Here is a 21554-nt window from a genome sequence, read left to right as displayed (position 1 = left end):
GTCTCGTGTCATTAGGAACGCTCTGTATTATATGATTTTTAATAACAAGACAACAATCATCGCACATTAGGCAATTCAAATCGCTGGTACTGCCTGAGGAGCAGGTGCGGATAAGAGAGAAAACAGTTCCAGGAAAAAGCATCGATTTTCGAAGGGAGGTCCACTGTGGTAGAGAAATTAATGAGCCTACCGCGCCTGGTTGATATGCAAGAATTTGTAGTGCTAACGTTGAAACATCTGAAGGTTTTGGTAATGGGTTTGATGTAATTACCCTCTTGTCTCACTACCCATATTTTAAGATAAGAAACTGGGGCATGCGAACTTAGAATTAAAACTTAGATCAGATGATTAAGATAAGATTGAAGCTTTTTTTTTATGAATAATGTTGAGACGATTATAACATTATACACTGTTGTACACTATATTAACAAGCAATTATCCACTATTGAAACAGTTTGCGTTTTATTACCAATAAATATTGTGTCTTATTGTAAGAAAAAAATTATTAATTTCTATGTATGGTAAACCTCTATAATTTCTTTAAATTGTAGAAATTTTTGATTCGTATTGAGTCAAACGTAGTTCATCAGATCACAGAAAAATAATCTATTATTGACTAATCTGGAGATATGATTTTGTAGTATTTTGAAAACATAATTCTTTTTCTGGATATATTTATTAGTTACATTCTCAAGAATAAAACTCTCACATTTGACGATTCAGCAATCATTTCGTAAATTTCGTGGTCTGTGACGAAACGCAACCTCTCAAATAAATGACGAAAACGTTTCCGCAACTTGATACCTCATTGAAGTGCATTGTGAGGGAATGTTAACTAGAATTAAGACTAGACGATCGAAAATAAATCTTGCCGGCAAGTGAAATTAGAGTAAGACAACTGACTGTATGGTGGAAAAGGAGTTGGCTTTGTATCAGGAAGATCCGGGGATCGAATCCCGCTTCGGGCATGGGTGTAATTTATCTCTTTGTTCTATCTGCCCTTCTTGCATTGTTGTTAGGCTGACATTGATCCACCTATAGAGTGTCCGCGATAAAGTACCTATTAGAAAAGTTGGATAATTTAGGCACTGCGAGTATGTTTTGTTTCTTAATTTTGGGTGAAATAATTCGTTACTTTGAAGAAGTGACGATAATTAAGTCGTGTCTTTCACGAAAAATTAGAGCTAAGCGTATACAAGAAAACGGTTTTGTCGAAAACGAAGATAGTTTCGAAGTATCTGAGCATCCATTTTTTACTGTGTATTTACATTCTACTTAACTCTCTCGCGAAACTTTTACTTGAATTCGGCTAAATGAAAAATTTTACATTACTTTACTAATACAACTATTAAAATCTTACAATGTACTTTGTTATATCAAACGACTATTAAAAATATCTCGCACCTTGAGACTAAAATCATGAAAAAAATTGATAACAATTTCATAGTATCTGCTAGGGCAAAAAGAATAGTATCTGTTAAGGGGAAAAAGAAAACTTTATTTACTAAATATGTATGCCTTGTTTACCACATCTGTATTTTATATATTTGATTTGTTTACCTTTCGATTTACTTTGTAACCTAATGTTTGTCGTATATTGTAAAAGCAATTTTGATCAAATTGCGGTAAAAAGTATAAACACTCTGGGTCCCCATAATTTTTACAGTAATAACTACTGTAAAATAATTTAATAACTCTAATTAAATAAATATTGCTGTAAACATTACGGTATAGTATTTTACGGTAAAAATGAGCATTACTGTAAAATGGATTTTACGGATGATGCCAGTAGTACCAAAGTGCCAGTACTTAATACTGTAATTTAATCCGTTATATTTTTCAAAGTGTAGTGCCCTTTAAGTTCATTTACATAGCTTTACATAATCTTAACTATTTACTGGATCTCATTAAATTAAGGAGAATTAAATTGTTCACATTTCATGATTTTGGAATTATAAACGTTAAATTATATCAGCTATGATGGAAAAAACTGCTTTTTCAGTTTTCTGTTAAATGATTATTGGCATTTTTGAACGATTTTCTTTACACACGCGTTCCAAAAACAGTTTGAAACATTTTTGAATCGTCTTTTTATAGCAGCCTAAAAGAGTGAAAAATATGTTTCGATCCCGGAATTCGTTTAATATTTCTTTAAAATGCATTTCAACAAAAGAGGGAAATACGTCTTTTAACGCATAAACTTAAAAGACAGAATCTCTTTTCCTATTTTTTTTTTTNTCTTTTTCTTTTTTTTTTTTTTTTTTAAAAAAAAGAAAGGAAGATGGCAACCTGAAAGTCACAACCCGTAAATAATGAGATAGAAAAGAATAACCGACGTGCAATATTAAAAGGGAGCTGTGAGAATTTGACTTCCTACTGAGTGCACGGTTACAGTCAAAATAAGAATATAAAGTTAGAAAAGAACGAATTTAAGTAAATTTCCAATTCTCTGAAGAAAAATTTGCACCTGATCAATTCTTTTATACAAAAGCGCGTTTTTTTTTTTTATTCGTTTTTTAAGAAAAGCCGTTTTTTCCGGACTGCTTCTTTTTGCTTAGTACTTTTGAAGTTGAGTTTTCAAGCAACACTTTTAACACTGGGATTTTTTATCTGCTTCAGTTAATCGCTAACTTGATTTTATTGGCGAGATTTTAAAATTCAAATTAAGTGAATTTATTAAATGCTTACATCTTCTTTTCTTGTAACATTACTGCAACTTCTTTTAATGTTTTTATCATTAAAACACAGTTTTCCGCACCCTACCTATTGTCAAAAATATTTCTGCTTTTTATTTTAATTTATTTCCGTAGAAATATTGACTAAAAAGCCTTTTTAAAATTGCCAGAAATTATATGTTGTAAAATTTTAAGTCATTATGCTTTTAATTGTGTAATAATTGTACTTATATAAAAAAAAAACTAAACTAATAAATTTTATGAATCAATTCAACAGACAACAAATATCCCGACTAATCAGGCCCAGTCTCTAAAACAACAAAACGTCTAGAAATATCCATTTAATATTGCTAGACACTATTTTTTCATATCGAGATAGAATTTGAAAAATAGTGTTTTTTAAAGGACAAAAAACAATAATTGCTTATTCCCCATTTTTACACAAATTTAGTTCCTTAGTTAGTTTGAAGTTATTAGTTACGTTTGAAGTTTTATGTTTACTGTTAACATCTGAATAATGTTTCTAAATCATATCATTTAAATAAGTTCATCCCCCCCCAGAAAAAAAACTTGGATTAATACCAAATTGAAAAGAAACATTTGATTCATAATTAGGTTAAATATGAAAATAACTTTGAAAAATTTAAACACCTGCTATTATTTGAGTATGTTATTTTTCTTCTACCCTTTAACCTTATCGTAATCAAATTAAAGTAGAGGATATTTTTGTTAATTTCATTATGCTTAAATAGTATTTTTTTTATATAAATTTTTAAATAAAACTTCTTCTTAGAGGAAAAAATTATAATTTTAATGAACATTTGAATTTTAAAAAAATGCATGGTCCCTTTTAGTGTAGCAAGTTTTTATTAACATTAAATTGAAAATTATTTTCTTAAAAGAATATTTTACTTTAATGTTGCTTTTTTTATAATATTTTTTTATGTCTATGATTTTAAATCTGATAAAAATCAGAAATTTTATCATGAATAGAGAAAATTAATTTCCATTTAAAACATTAATTTTCGAGCATTAAAGTAAGAAAGTAAAAAATATATTGATAACGTGATAAAAAAAAACTCGTATTTCCGAATCTAAGCCCATACGTGTTTAAGTCAAAGAGAAAGCTTTTAAATCAAAAATTCACCCATATCTCAAAAAACTCTTATATAAAACTACTTTCAAAGAAATGGCTTGCTATGCTCCCCTTTTGAAGTAATGGTAAATTTACTAAGACTTTCTCTGAGGATAAATTAATCATGGACTTACCAAACTCGCAATTAGAAGATTAAAACAAAAATAGTATTCGTTTCAAATCATCATTTTTACTTGTTTCTGTTAATTTTTATATTTACGCATTCTGTTTTCTCTTATAATTTTATAAATTTTTATGTTTTGTACATATTTTTTTACTTTTTTTTTATTTTATGACCGCCGTTGAACAGCCGACCCAATTTTTAGGTTTACGACTACTAATATTCAACGCCGTAGCCTTGTAATTTTGAGCCAATCCAGAAGACAAGGAAACTCCTGGATCGGTACCTCCAGAGGTATTGATTTGTTATGGGAACACGGAGGACTTTGAGACTCGGCAGATTTAACGTGCATCAGTCACCATTGTATACATTTTTTGTGATATTTGCTGATTTTTTTTCATATTCGTCATTGAACGGGCAACCCAATTCTGAGTTTAAGACTGCCAATTTTAATCTCCATAGCCTTGCAATTTTGAACCCAATCCAGAAAACAAGGGAACGCCTTGATCAAGGATTGGGAAAAACTAATCTTCGTGGAGAGTTTTCTGATGGAACGAACTCGCATTTGCGTTACATGGAGAGGAAAACCATGATAACCTCTCACGGTTAGCCCGATGGCAAGGGGATTCTAAATCGTGATCCGTCTACCACTGAGGATATTTTACATCAGCAGTTGGTCCGAGCCACGATCGGAATTCGTGTCAACCAGCTAACGATAAGATTTGATGCGAACTTGGGTCGTCTGGTTGGGACACAAGCGTTCTATCCTCTGAGCCCCCGGGACTCATATTTACTGAGTATTACTGTTGCTCTGCAAACGAGAATTACTTTGTTTGGCAATGCCCTCCTGGACTTTTTCAAGGTTAGCAGAGCCTACTATAAGCCGACCTCCCAACTTTAACTTTCGAAAGATTTTTAAAAATTCCTCCTGGAATTTTTCAAAGTTAGCGGATCACACTATAAGCCGAACTCCCAACTTTAGCTTTCGAAATTTTTTTTAAAAATTTTCGGCTTATATTTTGATTATTTTAACATTCGTACAAAATTAAAAAAAATTTCATTCAATATTTACGTAGTTTAAAAACCACTTTAATTACAATTCCATTGTTACTCCTGCCGTTAGACGACAACAGTAAATAGACTACAGCAACTAAAGTCATCGCGCGCGCCTAAATGATTCTTTATCCCCCCCCCCTCATCTTTTTGACGAATTTACTTTCAATGAGCAAGGTGAAGTCGGTTAGTCAGGTGGAAAATTACTGCCATGCCGAGGAAAGCAATCAATTAAGACGTAAAGCGGAATTTGGAACTCCGCGATACTTTAATTTCTGCTGAAAGTTGATGACTCGGTTTACTTTATATCCCACACAAAGCACTTAAACATGGATTGGAGCTCTTATCTAAATTGTCGGACATTTTCTTCCAGTTTTTTTTATTACTAAATGGTATTTAATACGCTTGTTTGACATTTCTAAAAAATATTATCTTACACTTCGCTGAGCTTTATACGTGTTAAACGAGTTGAAAAATAAAAACCTACTTTTCATATAGTTTAATGTTTTCAGTTATGACAAGTATTTAATTTTTTCAAATTGCTTTTGAAAAAATAAATTGATCACCAAAAATATTTATATATATATTTATTTAAGTGAAGTCATTGTTTAACTGTATACGAAAAAGTTTGAGGCTTTTACTATTTATTTAGAAATCTTAACTAAAACATATTTCTAAAACTATTTCTGCGAAAAAAAAACTATGTTTTTAATTGACTGGAATTATAGAGAATTAAATTAACATATGTTTGAACTAAAAAGCATTTCCATCAGTAAAGATGAATCATTAATAAACTGAAATACCACTCAACCATCAATTACTTTGATATTGAATAAGATAAAATATAATGCAGAAGCTTTTAATGAAATAAAAAGATTTTTTATTTAAAAATTGGTTAACTGTATGATGGTATCTGTACAGGATGTTTTCTGTAAATTATATATGTTTATTTTTGACCATAATTCTTAACACTCATTGTATTTACCCTAATAATTCATTATATCAACCCTAATCATTCATTATTAACCATTAACACTCATCATATTTTCCCTAAACACTCATTATTTTAACACTAATCACTCACTATTTTAACTTTAAACACTCATTATATTAAAATCCCATCATACTTCCAAAACAGATTCCATCAAATTCAATAACTGTTTTTTACAATGATTTACTAAAAGTTTAGAAAGTGAAATATTTTTACTTTACAATTTGATTTACACACTTTATACTATTTAACACTAATATAGTATTATTACTTAAAATTGACTTGATACTTAAAATTGACTTGATACTTAAGAACTTTTTGATTCAATTTTTTTATACTTCAATTTCACTAACTATTAAATTACATACTTACTAAACTATGACAATTACATACTTACTAAACTATTACAATTACATACATACTAAACTATTGCAATTACACACTTACTAAACTATTACAATTACATACTTACTTTGACAAGTCCCAAAAATCTTTATTGGAACAAATTTAATTACAATTGTGACCCCACGCAAAACTAACATAGTTTTTATGCATCACAAATACTGAAAAAAATACATAAAATAACAAGCATCAAAAACGATGAAATTTTTCCTATAGAATTTCACCTATGCCATTATATTTTCACCTATAGAATTTGAAATAGAAAACTGTAGGAAAAATTATGTATTTTTCTACATATTATGCGTTTCATAATCAATGCAATAGTCAGGACTCTTGTATAGAAGCTTTTTGAATAACACTTCTGATACCACACAATGCTAGCATAACTTTTATTTTTTACAAACCTTAAAAATAATTAGGTATTAATCAACGATAACATTTTTAACAATCATAAAATTGTATGAAAACCAACAACAAATATTTTTACGTCATCTCTTCTTTCAAAATCGATACCATACTGAAGAACCTCTATTCCAAAAAGTTTAATTTCGTTATTGGAGAATATAAGAAATCATAACGTATTTTTACCGATCGCGAAATCCTTGTACAGAAGCAATTTGAATTACACTTCTGATACCACGCAACACTAACATAACTTTTATTTTTACAAGCCTTAAAAATAATTAGGTATCAATTAACGATAAGATTTTTAACAATCATAAAATTGTATGAAAACAAAAAGCAAATATTTTTACATGTTCTCTTCTTTCAAAATCGATGCCATACTCAAGAATCTTTATTCCAGAAGATTTACTTCAACTTTAGAGACTAAACTATCACCATTACGTATTTTTACAAGCCACAAAACCCTTGAATAGAAACAATTGGGATAAAACATGTGATACCGCATCTCTTCTTGATGGTTATCGAATTTTATATTAGTACCATGTGCTGCAACTCGCTAATGAGTTATTCCTTCAAGGCACTCTGCTCCATTGTTCATTATTGGATTTTAACGAACATTTTTGAGCAATTCTAGGGGCCATCTAATCGCGATACAATTGCCGCAGAAGACATTTTTCTGTCTTCCTTTTGTTTCTCTCCTGTGGCAGGTGGTACGGAGTATGAAATGTCATTTAATGATGAAAGTTTGTTTCAGACGATTTTTTAATAAGCATGCAATTTAAGTTGCCACTAATGGAGAGGGAATTCTCGCGAATAATCGTTTGATGGAATTTTTTAATTTTTGTTTCGATGATATTTCCTTAGTCATTATTATGGAAAAATGTTTGTTTTAGTGTGTCTTCTAGGTTTAAATTTTCCAATATTTTTTAGTGTTTTAATTGTTTATTTCCAATTCATGTCTTAAAGGCTTTTCTAAGGAAAATTCTTATTCTTTTGAAAGAATGTGTTGAATGTTGATAATTTGTTATTGAAATAAATTATTCAATATTTTTTGTTACATTGATAATTTGCCCTGTTTAAAAAATTTATTTAGAATTATCATAATGCTGTATATTACTTTTTTTCTGTTAATTTATGTGGACAGCTCCCTTCTTTTCGAAAAGAAAAACCCAGAGTTCGTAATTGTATGGACATTCATCATAATGAGTAGAATTGACAGTTAATTTATGCTATTATTGTAAGCGTGCAACCTAGCTTCAGGATGTACCCTTTTTCATTTTGGTTACAGCAATAGGGTATAGAAACTAAGTTCCTGAGTTCGAACCTAGTTGGCACCAAGTGTATCTCTTTTGCACTCCTTAACTGGTTATCACATCACAATAAACATGCACCCCTGTTATTTTTAAACAGGTGGCAGCACTACACTATTTTGCGGTTCGCAAAACAAATCGTCTAAACTTTTTGCTTAATAGCTTTAACTTAATAAATTATTTGAATTAATAATATTGCTTAATAAACCAATATTTTGCTTAATAAACCAATTTTTGTTTAATAGTTAAATAAGTAGTTGGAGTTAATAATAATTAGTTAAATAAGGTTTCAATTTTTGAACATCATATTCTGTTCATAACAAAATCATTTTAGCAGTTTAATACTGAATAAATTTCGACTGGTTCGCTTTTCTAAACTAAGTATGTTCACAAGTTTGAGTAGATTTAGTAGAATAATAGATTTAGGTTGTTAATTTGCTGAATAATCTAAACAAATAAATAAAATCTTGAATTTGCTCATTATGTTGGATAATCTTTCACATCAGTTTTTATTTTAAAATACAATTTAACATTTAAATGTTATTTAGCATTAACGTGTTAAATGTAATTTGAGAAATAAAAATACATTGCTGTTTAACATTAATTCATATCTCTCAATTTTAACAATTGTATGATAATATTTTAACACTAAGAATTTGAAGAATTCGAACATTATAACTTTAAATGTATTTTAAATTTCAAACTAACTGTTTACTGATTTAACTCTAAATGTTATCAAATTTTGTTTTCGTTTCACCTACATAAATTACATTTTCTACGGTACCCAACCTTGACAAGGAGAATTGAAACATTTTAAAAGTACATTACATAACTGGTTCAGTCACCTCAAAAAATGTGCAAGGTTGAAAGCGCCAGAAATCATGACGAAACCTAGATATCTTCACTTTCTGCCTTGTCTTTGTCTGATGTGACGTCACTAATGACGTAACCCGAAATAACACCGAGCTCTCACTACTCGCGGGAAGTTTTCCCCTCATTCTCCGGTAAGTCCGGACACGTGAGCGGCGGTTGCTTAGTTGCTGCCTCTAACGATCATATTTTATCCGCATCTTCATTTTTATAATTCCGTGTTGAATTGAAATTATTAAACTATATAGTGGAAACATTTGATAACGATGGATTTTTTTCACCTTTTACGTTTTCGAATGGGATTTTATCAATATGCAAAATGAAAAGGTAGGACACTTTTATAGGAATGCTTAATATGAGATTTTTTCATTTTGCGTTTCCAAATTTCTGCTGTAGTTTTGATTTTTTTTTTTTCAAAAGTTATTCAATGATTATTAAAATATATGTGACAATTCGTAGTCATTAATAAAATTGAACTTACATAACATACTTTATGATTCTATTAGTTTCTTTTTTAGCACGTGTTTTTAGCCTATTTTATCCAGTTTCCTTTTCTTTTTTTTTTTTTTAAACTTTAAAGAGGAATATNTTTTTTTTTTTTTTAACTTTTAAAATGAATTTGTAAGAAAAATTAACCAAAAAGAACTTTCTAAAAGCATCATTATGTAAAATTAATTGCATTTTTTAAAATAATTTTGCTTCTGCACTTTTAAGTTGAATTAAGATCAATGAGTAATATAAAAATATATATTTTTGGCAGATATCTAATCCCTAAAATTGATAAGTAAATGGGTTTTTTAATGTTTTGTTTTCTTCAAAGTTTTAAGAAATAACTTCCTGACAATAACAATTACTAATGACAACTACTAATAACAATCCTAAATAATAACTATCTTAAATATTAAAAATTTCAAAAATAAATTGAATACAAAGAGTAATTTTAAATAGACTTTTGCTTAAAGAAGTAAAAACAAATTATTTTAGCATAAAAATTAATTCCTGACCAAACACATGTATACAAAACTCATTATAAATAAAGTATATTTTTAGCGAAGTTCTTCAAAATTATTTAAAGGATTTTAAAAATACTTTTGACAGTTTATATAAGAATACCGACAGTATATTCAGCTATTTTTGACATTGATATTAAGATATTGAATAAGTTTTTTAATATTACACAATGTGTTTGAAATATTATTTTCCAGAGCTATGGAACAAGCAAAAAGTTTGTCATATTTATCTGTAATGTATTATAGTAAATAAAGTTGTAATATAACATTTTTTTGATTTATGAAAGCGCACCTCAACAAAATTGTATAAAGAAAACTTAATTTATAAGAATTGGACATGAATAATATGTGAATAAAGTGGTAAAATTAAAATTATAAATATTAATTTAATCTATCTATAATTTTAAATATCATATATTTTTAAAGAAACTATTAAGTTTAAAAGGAATTATTACAAAAGTAAATGAATAGAGCTAGTAGAGTTCGATTAACTTAGAAAATATATTTGCCGATTAAAATTTCGAATGCTCTACAATTATCTTTTTGTTTTAAAATCAAATGCACGAGACAAAAAGGAAATAAACTACATTTCCCTTTAAAATCCTTATTAGGTTGCATAAAAGACCATGAAACCAACTAACGACGGAGTTTCTTGAATAACTGTAGATTTAATGTACTTGTATGTCTACTATAAATACTTATTTTTCATTCATGAGAAAAATTGAATAAAATGGGTGCATTAAAGAAAAAAAGATGATATTGTTCGATACGACACAAAAAATGAAGTAGAAGGCGAGTTCCGGACCTTAACTGCAGTTTTCAGGCGGGTGTTTAATTTATTCTCTCGTTTCTTTTTTTTTTTTTTAAACTTTCGCCAATGAATGTTTCGCCAAAACCTAAAATGGAAAAAAGAAAGAAAAAAAAGTCAAAGCCTTTGCTCATCATGAAATGAAGAAGGGGAAAAAATACCACTGTCATAACCGCGTATATTCACTGAAGCCGAGACTGACGACCATATTAAACGATGGTTTTTCTATAGTTTAAATCTGATAAGATAGCTGATAACAAATGGTCCGTACTAACGAAAAATCGATGAAAATATCATTACGCCCTTTAATATCGATATAAAGCTGCCTAGTTGTGGATACTTTGTGCATGCTTTCTTCAACTTTAGTGCTCATTATTTTTTATTTAGCTTATTGAAAAAAATTTTATTGCCATTTTAAATTTATTTTAAAATTAAATTCCATGGTTTACAATTAGTTTTTATCAGAAAATAACTTTAACTTATACACGATATTTAAATATCTTTTCATGAAATTAGAAAAAAATAATAATTTTTAGTTATTGTTTACAAAAAGTTTGATTTTAATCTACACACTTTTATATATGAATACAAAGAAGTATTTAAATAATTAATGTTAAGTAATTTAATTTATTATTTTAGTTTTTTTTAATTTTTTGTGGTTTACCTATCTTTTGCACATTATCGTTACAATTTTTTTGTAAATAACTCAATTGCTATCTAAGATGGCAGATTCTAAATGGTTCATACTAATGAAAAATCGATGAAAATATCATTATATCCATCGATATCGATATAAAATTGCAGAGTTGAAAATACGTTGGAGCAAGATTTTTTCAAAAGTAGTGCTCATTTTTTTCGCTTTACCTTATTGAGAAAAAAATTCTTTTCTCATTAAACACTTTTTAGTCTCAAACATTTATTTAGAGAAATATAATATTGTACATTATTTTATTAAAAAATTGTGAGCATTTTCAAGTTTATAAGTACGCTATTTTTTTTCTAAATTAAAAACTCTAACTAGTTACTAATTCTAAACTAATTATTCGGTGACTACATATTTAATTTATCTTTATTTGAAAGCATTTAAGATTCAAAAACCAATATCTAATTATTTAATTTAGAATTCTAATTTTTTTACTCTCATAAATAACCAATAATTGTTCACATCAAAGTAGTTCTTAGTGCATTGTTCATTTTCAACGTTTTAATTAAGAGTAAAACTTAATTATATTACACACATTTATTCATTCAAGAAAATGTTTATCAAACATGAAATCATTTCTGCTCTTAAATAATAAAATGGATTGTAATTATTTTGAAACCAAAGTTTTAAATTAATTATACTCACTTGCCTATTAATATTTTTCTTACGGAAAGAAAAAGATTTATTTAACTAGTTAGAACAACCAAATCATTTTGCGCTGTAAAACAATTCTGGATCAAATTACTGTACTGACATTTAGGTGCATCATCTGTAAAATTCATTTTACGCCAAATCCCTTTTTACAGTAAAATATTAAACCATAATTTTCACAGTAATATTTATTTAATTAAAGTGATTTAGTGATTTTACTGTAATTATTTCTGTAAAAATCCCAGTATGCCAGATACTTCGTTTATATAGCATGATCAGGTAAAAATGGTTTTTTCGGTAGAAGTACCGCCAACCTGAATGCCAGTACATTTTATTGTAATTTGAACTGGATTTTTTTTACAGTAAGTAAAATATAATAAGCTAAAATGAATTCTCTGAAAACAAAATAGTACGCATATGTATACGAACCAGTTAGAAAAAAAAATTTTGATTGATATTTTACGGAAAACGACAATATAGCGACAAATATTTAATGTGCAAATAAATTCAGATTGATTAATACATATGCATCAACATATGTCATATTGCATTGAATAAACTACATTTTATCAAATGCATCACAGTGTATCAATTTGTATAGTTGCCATCTACGCATTACATCTATATATGACAATTTATCTATTACATCTTTAATCAAATAAAGCGTTTTTTTTCTGTAACCAAAAACAGAAAACTAAAATAAAATAAGAAAAATTCTAAGTAGCTCGAAACAAAAAAACTGTAAAAATAAAACTATTTTGAAAAGCTTATTCATTGTAAGCTTCTATTTCTAGAAATGTTTCCGTTTCTCATTCTACATAGGTAAGACGATTTTTTATTTTCAAAAAAGATTATTTTTATAGCTCTATTCTTTTTTTTTTCATCTTAAATTCGCTCTGCTGTCTCGGGGTTTTAAAAGATGTGTCAAAATTTCCGTAGGTGCTCACGTGATGACAAGAGAAAAAGTTCTCTACTAAAATAAAGTTTTTTTCCCTTTGTGGTTTACCGCTTTTTCCCCAACGAATACCTGAGCAAGTAAGGAAAGCCCAACAATGTTTTCAAGGATCTAAGCCTCTGTTTTTATTGCTGTAATATCTGATTCTTTATGTATCTTCAAAAACTAAGTTTCCTCTTTCTTTTTTAAGCAAAACCGAGGGATGTATAAAATAAAAAATCAAACAAACTTGATTCTTCACTTCATATAATTTTATATAAAGAACGGTCTTATGATGGCTAATCACGAATTTTTTTAGGGTAAAAATATTTATTCTTTAATCTTGAAACTAAAAGAAATTACGCATGTCTTTGACATAATAACGACATACCTTTAATGCGTTTGGTGTAATATGATAGTAAGCCGTATTTTTCTAATTTTTAAACACATCTTTTTAAAAACAAGTTTGATTAAAAAACTCCACAATTTGCATGTAACATGCTTTCTGGAATAAATACAGTAATCCCTTTTTAACTGCATCTATGATAATCGAATAGCCCACTTATACGAATAAAATTTAATCTAACGACATCATTTTATATGAAACTAATGTTAAATTTCCTCGTTTCAATGGAAATTTGTCATTTAAAGTCCTTGCTTAATTGCATAAAGAAGAGGTACTGAAATGAACAAAATCTGATATTTTTAAGAAATGTTTCACCAGCTAGCATGAAATTTTCAGTTAAGATAAGAATATAATAGGTGATCACTTCGATGGGGACTGCTCATTTGCTCATTTGTTGCTCTGAGCAGGTGTTAGAAGTATAGTTTAAGAATTAAAATCCTAACATTGCAGTGAATGAAGAGGGCTTTCCCTCTTTGACTTACTTCACTCACAAATTATTTAGAATGTAAAAAAGAATTGAGTGATTTGTAAAACAGTGAAGACTTATGGTTCCCTCCTGTTGTGCTATTAGTTTTGATACGAAAAAATTTCAAAAACCTAACACACTGGCCTACTGTGTGCCATTTTCTAAAATAAAATAATCATTTCTTACTCCAATGAGTACAAGATAAGCGTTAAAAGGAATGATTTGAAATGATCGAAAAAGATAAGAAAATAGAAGCATTGGAAGAAATAAATTTCAGAAATCGCAAACCAAAATAGCAAATTAATTTGGAATTTCTCAAATTTCGAGGATAAAAAAAATTTGAAATTATTTGAAAGGAATACGTAAGTCATGAAAGTCTTAGTAAAAAAAGAAAAGGAAAATTGAATTTTGATAAATTGGTAAACTAAACGGGTATAAAAACAGTCTTCAAATGCAGATTTTTTCAAATGGAACAAAATAATATTATAGTATCTGCATTATTTTTTTCATTAGCATTGATTTAGTTTTATATAACTTTAAATAGCATATATATTTTATAATATTAACACAAACAGATTAAATAATACGAGCATTATATTATGTGTTAGATACCATTAAAAAATAAAATTTTGCGAAAATTAGATATTTAAAATTAAATATTTTACTCTCCTTTTAATCGAATAACCCGTTTAATTGAATAGTATTGACTGGAACCAGTGGTATTCCTTTAATTGGGATTAACTACTAAGAAAATTTTGGTGCTAAAAATGTCGTATTTGACAAAAAAATAACTTAGTGCTATGTCGCTCCTTTATCTTAATCTTATTATCTTGATCTTTTATTAAATTATATAAAATAAAACCATTTTCTGTAAGGCATGTTTTATCTTGCATCTTTTTAAAGCAGGTATTTTGCATTAGCTTCACATTGTGAAAAAAAAAGTCTTTATTTTTATGAAAATTTTTGTTAAAAATAAAATTTAATTACTATTCTGAACGAAAACAATTCTATTCTTAACGAAAAACATTTACGGTAAAATGAAAATACACCTATGCTGAGCCCATGAAAGCAGCGGTGAAGAAGATTACATTGCATTACATCATTACGTCATATAAAATTGAAATGTCTGCTACTATTTTTCATTGCATTCTAGCATTGCTAAATATCCGGCCTTAGCTCACTAGGACGGAAATATTTGATTTTTCTTGAAAAAAAAAATTTATCATAATAAATTAGAACAGTGACTTTTCTGAAATGATATATTGTATACAGTTAAACAATGAATGTTTTGATAAAATCTGTTAGTTACTAGATCATATAGTTTAACTTCAACAAGCGTTCGTATTTTAACTATCCGGTAGCTAATTTTTATTCCAGGGACGATCATCTCACTTTTTTTCAGACTTTCCTCTTTACTATAGCTGATCGCAATTATAAAGCAAGCTTTTAATTTATTTGAAAAAGATTGTTACCTTAAACTAGAAAAAAAATTTAAAGTTCAAGTTTTTTTTTTCTAGTTCATGAAAATGCCAAACAGAAAAGTGGGTTGTTTAAGGCCACTGGATTGAAAAATTGCTGCCCGATGTTACGCATTTCTCTCTATAATATAACCTTAATCATTAGCCATTGTGTATCGTTTAAAAAGTTTTCAAACTTAACATGTAAAGTCAAATAAGGCATAAAAATAATAATCATATGACAAATATGCATTTTATTTTTTTATGTTCCCTTCAATTGAGATTAAAAAATGTTTTTAAAACTATTGTAGTTTATGCGTCACAATAACTTGCTTTTAGCTATCAAAATGAACTATTAACTGCCTAACGTGGTTTGATTTAAAGTACCCGCCAAATCATTCTATTCAGCATAAAATTTTCCTTTTTCTAAGGCGAATACATTCGTAGAAGAATTCAAGATGGCAGAAGATTTTTGGGGAGGTTGGTCACGTTCACACCACCTCTCCCTCGTCTCCCCTTTTCGACCCATCTCCCACTGGCGAACTTCACTAGAAGAGCATCCCGCCAAATTTACGATCTTTTGATCAATTATTCAAGCGTGCATTCGTGCGGAGGGTGCATGAGTGCTTTTCTGCCACAACGAAGCAGTGCTTGTACTTTTCTGTATAAGGCATTTGCTAAACAAAGAAATAACAGTCGCAAAAGTTGCTGATTTTATATGAAATGCATAAAAATTGTGTTCCTTTTAGTGAACTAAAAGAAAAAACAAGGGTTCCAAGCTTAAAAAGTAGAACTTTATTAATTTAAGGCTCTTTTTTGTCTAAGAAAATAAAAAAAAGTCACAATTCGTCTTAAATTTGAAGCAAAGCATTTTTACTTACATATGCTCTCTTGCCACAAAAAATTCTATTGGCTTTAAAACGAGCAAAAAACTTAAGTATTAAAAACATTTGTTACTGTTTAAAAAAAACTGCTAATTTAGCGCTATTTACTTACCAAGATAAAAATTATTAAAATCAATGAATACTTTACTATTTATATATATTTCAGAATAAGCAGGGTTGGAAGAAATTATCAAACTATTACAGCTTTGGAAGAAATTATCAAATTATTTTTTCTTCTTCACTGGCGCAACAGCCCTGGGTTTGCCCTGGCCTTTCTTAGGAGTTCTCTCCTACTGTCCCTCTGTTTGGCAACTGCCCTCCAGTTTCAGATTATCAAAGTGTTGATGACCTTCCACTGTCAATCTTCCTTTTCGACTTGTTCCCACAGGGTTTGATAAAAAATATTTTCTTGCAGTTCTGGTAATATCTGGTATTTTCTGCAGTAAGGATAAACAGCACAGCCATGTGTAACTAGTTCTTATTACCTCACATTTATTAAAAAATAAAAAAAAAACTGAAAAGTAAATCTTACCGAATATATGATTTTTATGCCATGCTCTGAGGTATCATGATAAAATTACCAAATATTACCACATATTATAAAACCATATATTATTGATATTTTTACTAAAATCATTACCAAAGTGCTTCGATCACTGAGCTCTTATGTGTCCCCATAGAAGCAGAAACACGATAAATTTACCTTATTCTGGTAGTTTTGACCATACTTTTTTTCTTAGTATACAATAATTTAATTTTATTTAACACTATAATAAGTTTGCTGAAATTTTATATAATATTGTTCAAGATTCTAAAATTTCTAACATTGTATTAAAAGTCTTAATTTTCAACCTAGTTAAAATACCTCACTCAATAAATTATAAATCTATTTGATTTAAAATATAATGAAATTGTTCGATTAAAATTGTTCTATGAAAAACATTTAAATCAGGTTCTAAATTCGAACCATTCCCATTTGTGCTTGTTTTAGACAGTTAATATTGTTAAAAACAACCAAAATTAATACTAAAGGAATTGTTAATTTCTGAATTTGAAATCAATATTTTAAAACAAATAGGAATATCAGTTTTATACAACTAATAATGTCTATGTATTTTAACTATAACATTTAAAATTATCTTTATTTAACTAGAAGCATACGAAGAAAAAAAACAGGCAAATATTCATAAATACAAAGTAATAAACGAAACATATGAAATAGATTTCGTTACAGACTTAACTATTTGCTTTCAATATAGAATGTTAATTTCAATTGCATATTGTTGCATTGTAAAAAAAATCGTCTCCCTTTGGAATATTATAGTTAAAATGTTAAAATTAATATTTTGAACCATTATGTTTTCTTTGTAAAATAGACAAAAAGTTAAAATAAATTCTATATCATATTTCATTTGATTAACGATTTACGTTAAAATATAACTAATTGAATAAATGTTAACTGCAGACACAAAATGCGATTTTAAATTCTCATCTGTAAATCGAAATTTTTTTTCTAGACACTCTTCCAATCCCTTGCACATTTTTAGAGGAAAAGGAGAAAAAATGATCGGGACTTCTAGTTGTGGATTGAGATGGGGAAGCGCAAGATGATTTTTTTTTCTTTCTTTACTTCTTTTTGCCCTCGCTCGGTTATATGCATGCTTTTCGAAATAGGTTTGCTGAGAGTACTAGTGTAGGGAAATAAAACGATGGACTAGGTTGTACTTTATTTATTTTTCACTTTTACTTGTCTTTAACTTATTTTAGGTGAGTTCTACGTTATTCAAAAGAGAAGATAAGGTCTAGTTTTCTGTTGATGATAACGTTGAAATTCTTTTTTCCCTTTTTCATTGATGATGTTGCGTGTATTCCAGGGATGGAGAGTATTGGAGGCTTGAAATATAACTACCTTATATGACAGCTTACAGATGTAAACTCCGTTCGAGAAAGAAAGTTTATTAACTACTCATCGTTTCAAGATTTCATTTCACTAAAAAAGATGCACGCAGAAAGCTTTTTTTTTATTATTTTTTTTAAAGGGAAGAAAGAATTTTTACATTCGGTAAAACATATATACAATGTATCAAAAGTGATTTTTAGCTTCGAAAAGTCAGTTTGGCACGATGAGGAGAAATTTCTTTTTAAAAAAAAAAATATCCGGGAGATATCTTCATCAACTTTTACCTTTTTTTATATTTTTTTCCCTTCTGCTGATGAGACTCGGCACGGAATTCTTCTCTAAATGCCGTTTCTAAGTTGGAAAGTTTCGAAATATTTAATTTTGACAATACTGTTTGAGAAATACTTTGTTAGTAAGTTCATTTGAAATAAGTTTATCTATTAACATTAGAAGAAATATTACAATAGGAATATTATAGAAAATGTATATTCATATATTATTAAAAATGATATAAGTAGAATTCAAATTAGAATGAATTTTTAATAATTTGATAGTATGACAATATGAAATAATAGAAAGTTCATTCAGGAAAGAGAGCATTTAATCAAATAATGTTATAAGTTTAGACATGTATTTTTGACCGTTTAAATGCGAATTTGTCTTATTGCGTGGGAAATAAATCAAAAAATAGTTACTTTACGTTGTGTAGTTAATCGCAAAATATTTATTTATATATTTTTATTTTTAAATAGATTATCTCATTATAATCTTATTATAATTCTTTTTTAAAAAAATTGTTTTTAGTCCTGCTCCAAACCACAAACAATGTATTTCTATCGGTAGCAAGCTCTAACTAGAAATTTTCTTTAAAAAACAGGAAAAAAGAAATGTGATCTATCACTAGACAGCTTCCGAAACGCTCTCTTTATTGCAAGTAAAACCCTTTCTTATGACAGGACCTTATAAATCATCTTTTCTTTTCTTACATTCTTTAACGCATAATGCAAATTGAAAGAAATGTCGCGCAACTTATTATATAAAAGATCTTACATTCTTAAAATCTATATTTTTTTCGATTTCTTGAGCTCTTAAGAGAAGTTAAAATTTTTATAAAATTAAATTAAATAATTAATTTATTTGCGCCCTATTTACGATGAACTTTTTATCTCTATTGATTAATTAATGAAACGGAGCCAAGTGCAAAATATAAGGAAATATAATTTAAAAAAAAAAAAAACAATGAAGAAAATAAAAATTAAAAGAGCCAATTTTTCTTTTTTGACATAGCATAAAGTGTCTAAAACAATGTTAACTATAATCATATAGTTAACGCATACAATAATCTGGTTTATGTATGCGTCTGGTATCTGACACTCAAGTTTATCACGTTAAATTTATTTCTTTTTAATAATTGGTGTCTAATTTAAGCAAATATTAAAAAGATATGGCGGGTGGAATCAATATTCAGAATTTTAGAATTATTGTTATTGCATAGGTAAAAGTATTAACATCATATTTTTTTTGCTTCAATATGTTTACATTTTTCTCCAATCTATGTATTGATAAATTTAATTACATAGATTAAAAAAATTCAATAACACTAAAGTCGACAATCATATAAATTTGTTTCATCTTTGCACCATGATAACCTTCAACTATACTGCGTTAATTTGCTGGTACCTTTAGAAGGTATTGAATTGAGCACTTTCCGTTCAAGTTTAACCAAAGTGTAAAAATTTCGGTAAAATTACAGTGAAAAGTAACCTTAAGATCCATTTTTATTGGAAGATATTAAAGGTCAAAAAATCAGATATATCGTAATTTTTACAGTAACAATTCACTAATTAAATAAATATTACATTAAAAATTACGGTAAAATGGATTTTACCGATGTTTCACAATAAATGCTAGTACTTTATCCAGTATTCTGCAAATTCCAATATGCATTGTAAATTTTTCACAATGCATATTATCGTTCACTCAGGTTTAAATTGGCTCAATTTAAACTATAATATGGTTTAAATTGGTGCCATATTTAAATTTCAGTTCCACAATGATATAGTTCAATGTACTTTAGCATTTCCAAAAGTATGCGATTCTTATATTACGTATTGAGTCATTTAGAAAAAAAGGACAACATCATGTCTTCTTTTAAACTTTCTGAAAGCACCCAATGCAAAAAGACAGAAATAGAACTACGTTTTTTTTTGTCTATTGAAAACACCGAAACATTTAAAGATTAGGAGACTTTAAGTTCAGTAGCTTCATGTTGTCGTCACTTTCTTTAAATATCTTTTAACAAATGCTTAGAAAAAACTTTAAAAATAATAATTATTAGCTATTTGCGTGGATTTAATGATGTTCATATAAAAAACAAAACATTTTTATTACATCATTAGCCTTGTAACTGAGTGATAAATCTAGCAAAATAATTGCATTTTGAGTATTTATTAAATGTTTTATTTGGCGTGTGGGTTGTTCAGCTACCGCTATAAATTTTTCTGGCATGATAAGGTAACTTGCTGCTATATTTGTTTTCAATCCCAATTTTTTTACTTTTTATAATGGTACCAAAGTGTTTAAAAATTCTTACAAGAAGTAATTTTGATAGTGATTTTATTATTCAGATTTACTTATTCTGAACTTAATTTAACCTAATATTCGAGTCTAAAGTTTTTACAGCCATTTAAAATTCTTGGTCGCGTGACAATTTTTGAAATCAAGTTTTTTTTTTTTTATTCTAACTCTATTTTTTAATTTGCGAAAATAAACATTCGTTTATTCATTTCAGCTTTTATTTTTAAAAATACTCATTTGTTTTTTTCCTTTTTAAAATATATATTTTAATAATTCTAATTTTTTTATATTTCTTTTTACAGGTGAGTGAAAAAAAATCTTTCACTGAACTTTTTATAAATCAAGAATCCAATGAAGGTATGTCTAATTACATATTTGAATACCAAAAAATGCATTATTTCAAATTATTCAAAATAATAATTTAATAAGTATTTCTTAGTAACAAAAATATTTTTCATCAATAATATAAATATTTTTAAAATTATCTTTAAAATATTGATTTTGTATTATTTTCCAAGTATTATTTTTATAATACTCAAGTCCCATGTATTACTACAAATATCATCTGTCAAGAATAGTATTTTTATGGTGTTTTATGCTTTATTATCTGCATTAGTGCTGAAACTACCTTTAATCACTTAAATATTCCACATAAAATACCAGAAATACCAAAAAATATTACAATGATATAAATTTTTAATATAAAATGAAATAAAAACAGTCAAAACTTACAAATAAATGAAGTGAAAAACATAAGTAATCTTGGCCTTTTTTATATTTTCTGATATCTTATAAC

At 27.7% G+C, this 21554-nt stretch overlaps 1 protein-coding gene across 6 annotated transcripts in view; it reads left to right on the top strand.

Moving 5' to 3' along the window:
* The window catches only part of LOC107440397 (irregular chiasm C-roughest protein), a 437750-nt gene that overhangs the window by 117766 nt on the left and 298430 nt on the right, over positions 1-21554 (top strand). For 2 of the 6 annotated variants that reach the window (XM_071181525.1, XM_071181523.1), the window contains exon 3: positions 21061-21115. The exons of 1 other annotated variant lie outside the window; for it this stretch is intronic. Coding sequence is in view for 1 of the 5 variants with exons in the window: in XM_071181522.1 (XP_071037623.1) it covers positions 9275-9289; positions 21061-21115 (70 nt within the window). In the remaining 4 variants the exon portion in view is untranslated. Of the gene's footprint in view, positions 1-9086; positions 9290-21060; positions 21116-21554 lie in introns of those variants that run through there. 3 more of the 6 variants (XM_071181524.1, XM_071181522.1, XM_016053326.3) reach the window with 3 other exon arrangements.

The sequence above is a fragment of the Parasteatoda tepidariorum genome, chromosome 5 (assembly GCF_043381705.1).
Source record: "Parasteatoda tepidariorum isolate YZ-2023 chromosome 5, CAS_Ptep_4.0, whole genome shotgun sequence".
Classification (NCBI taxonomy): domain Eukaryota; kingdom Metazoa; phylum Arthropoda; class Arachnida; order Araneae; family Theridiidae; genus Parasteatoda; species Parasteatoda tepidariorum.
Note: the sequence above shows the minus strand (reverse complement) of the source record. Positions and strands in the feature narration are given on the sequence as shown.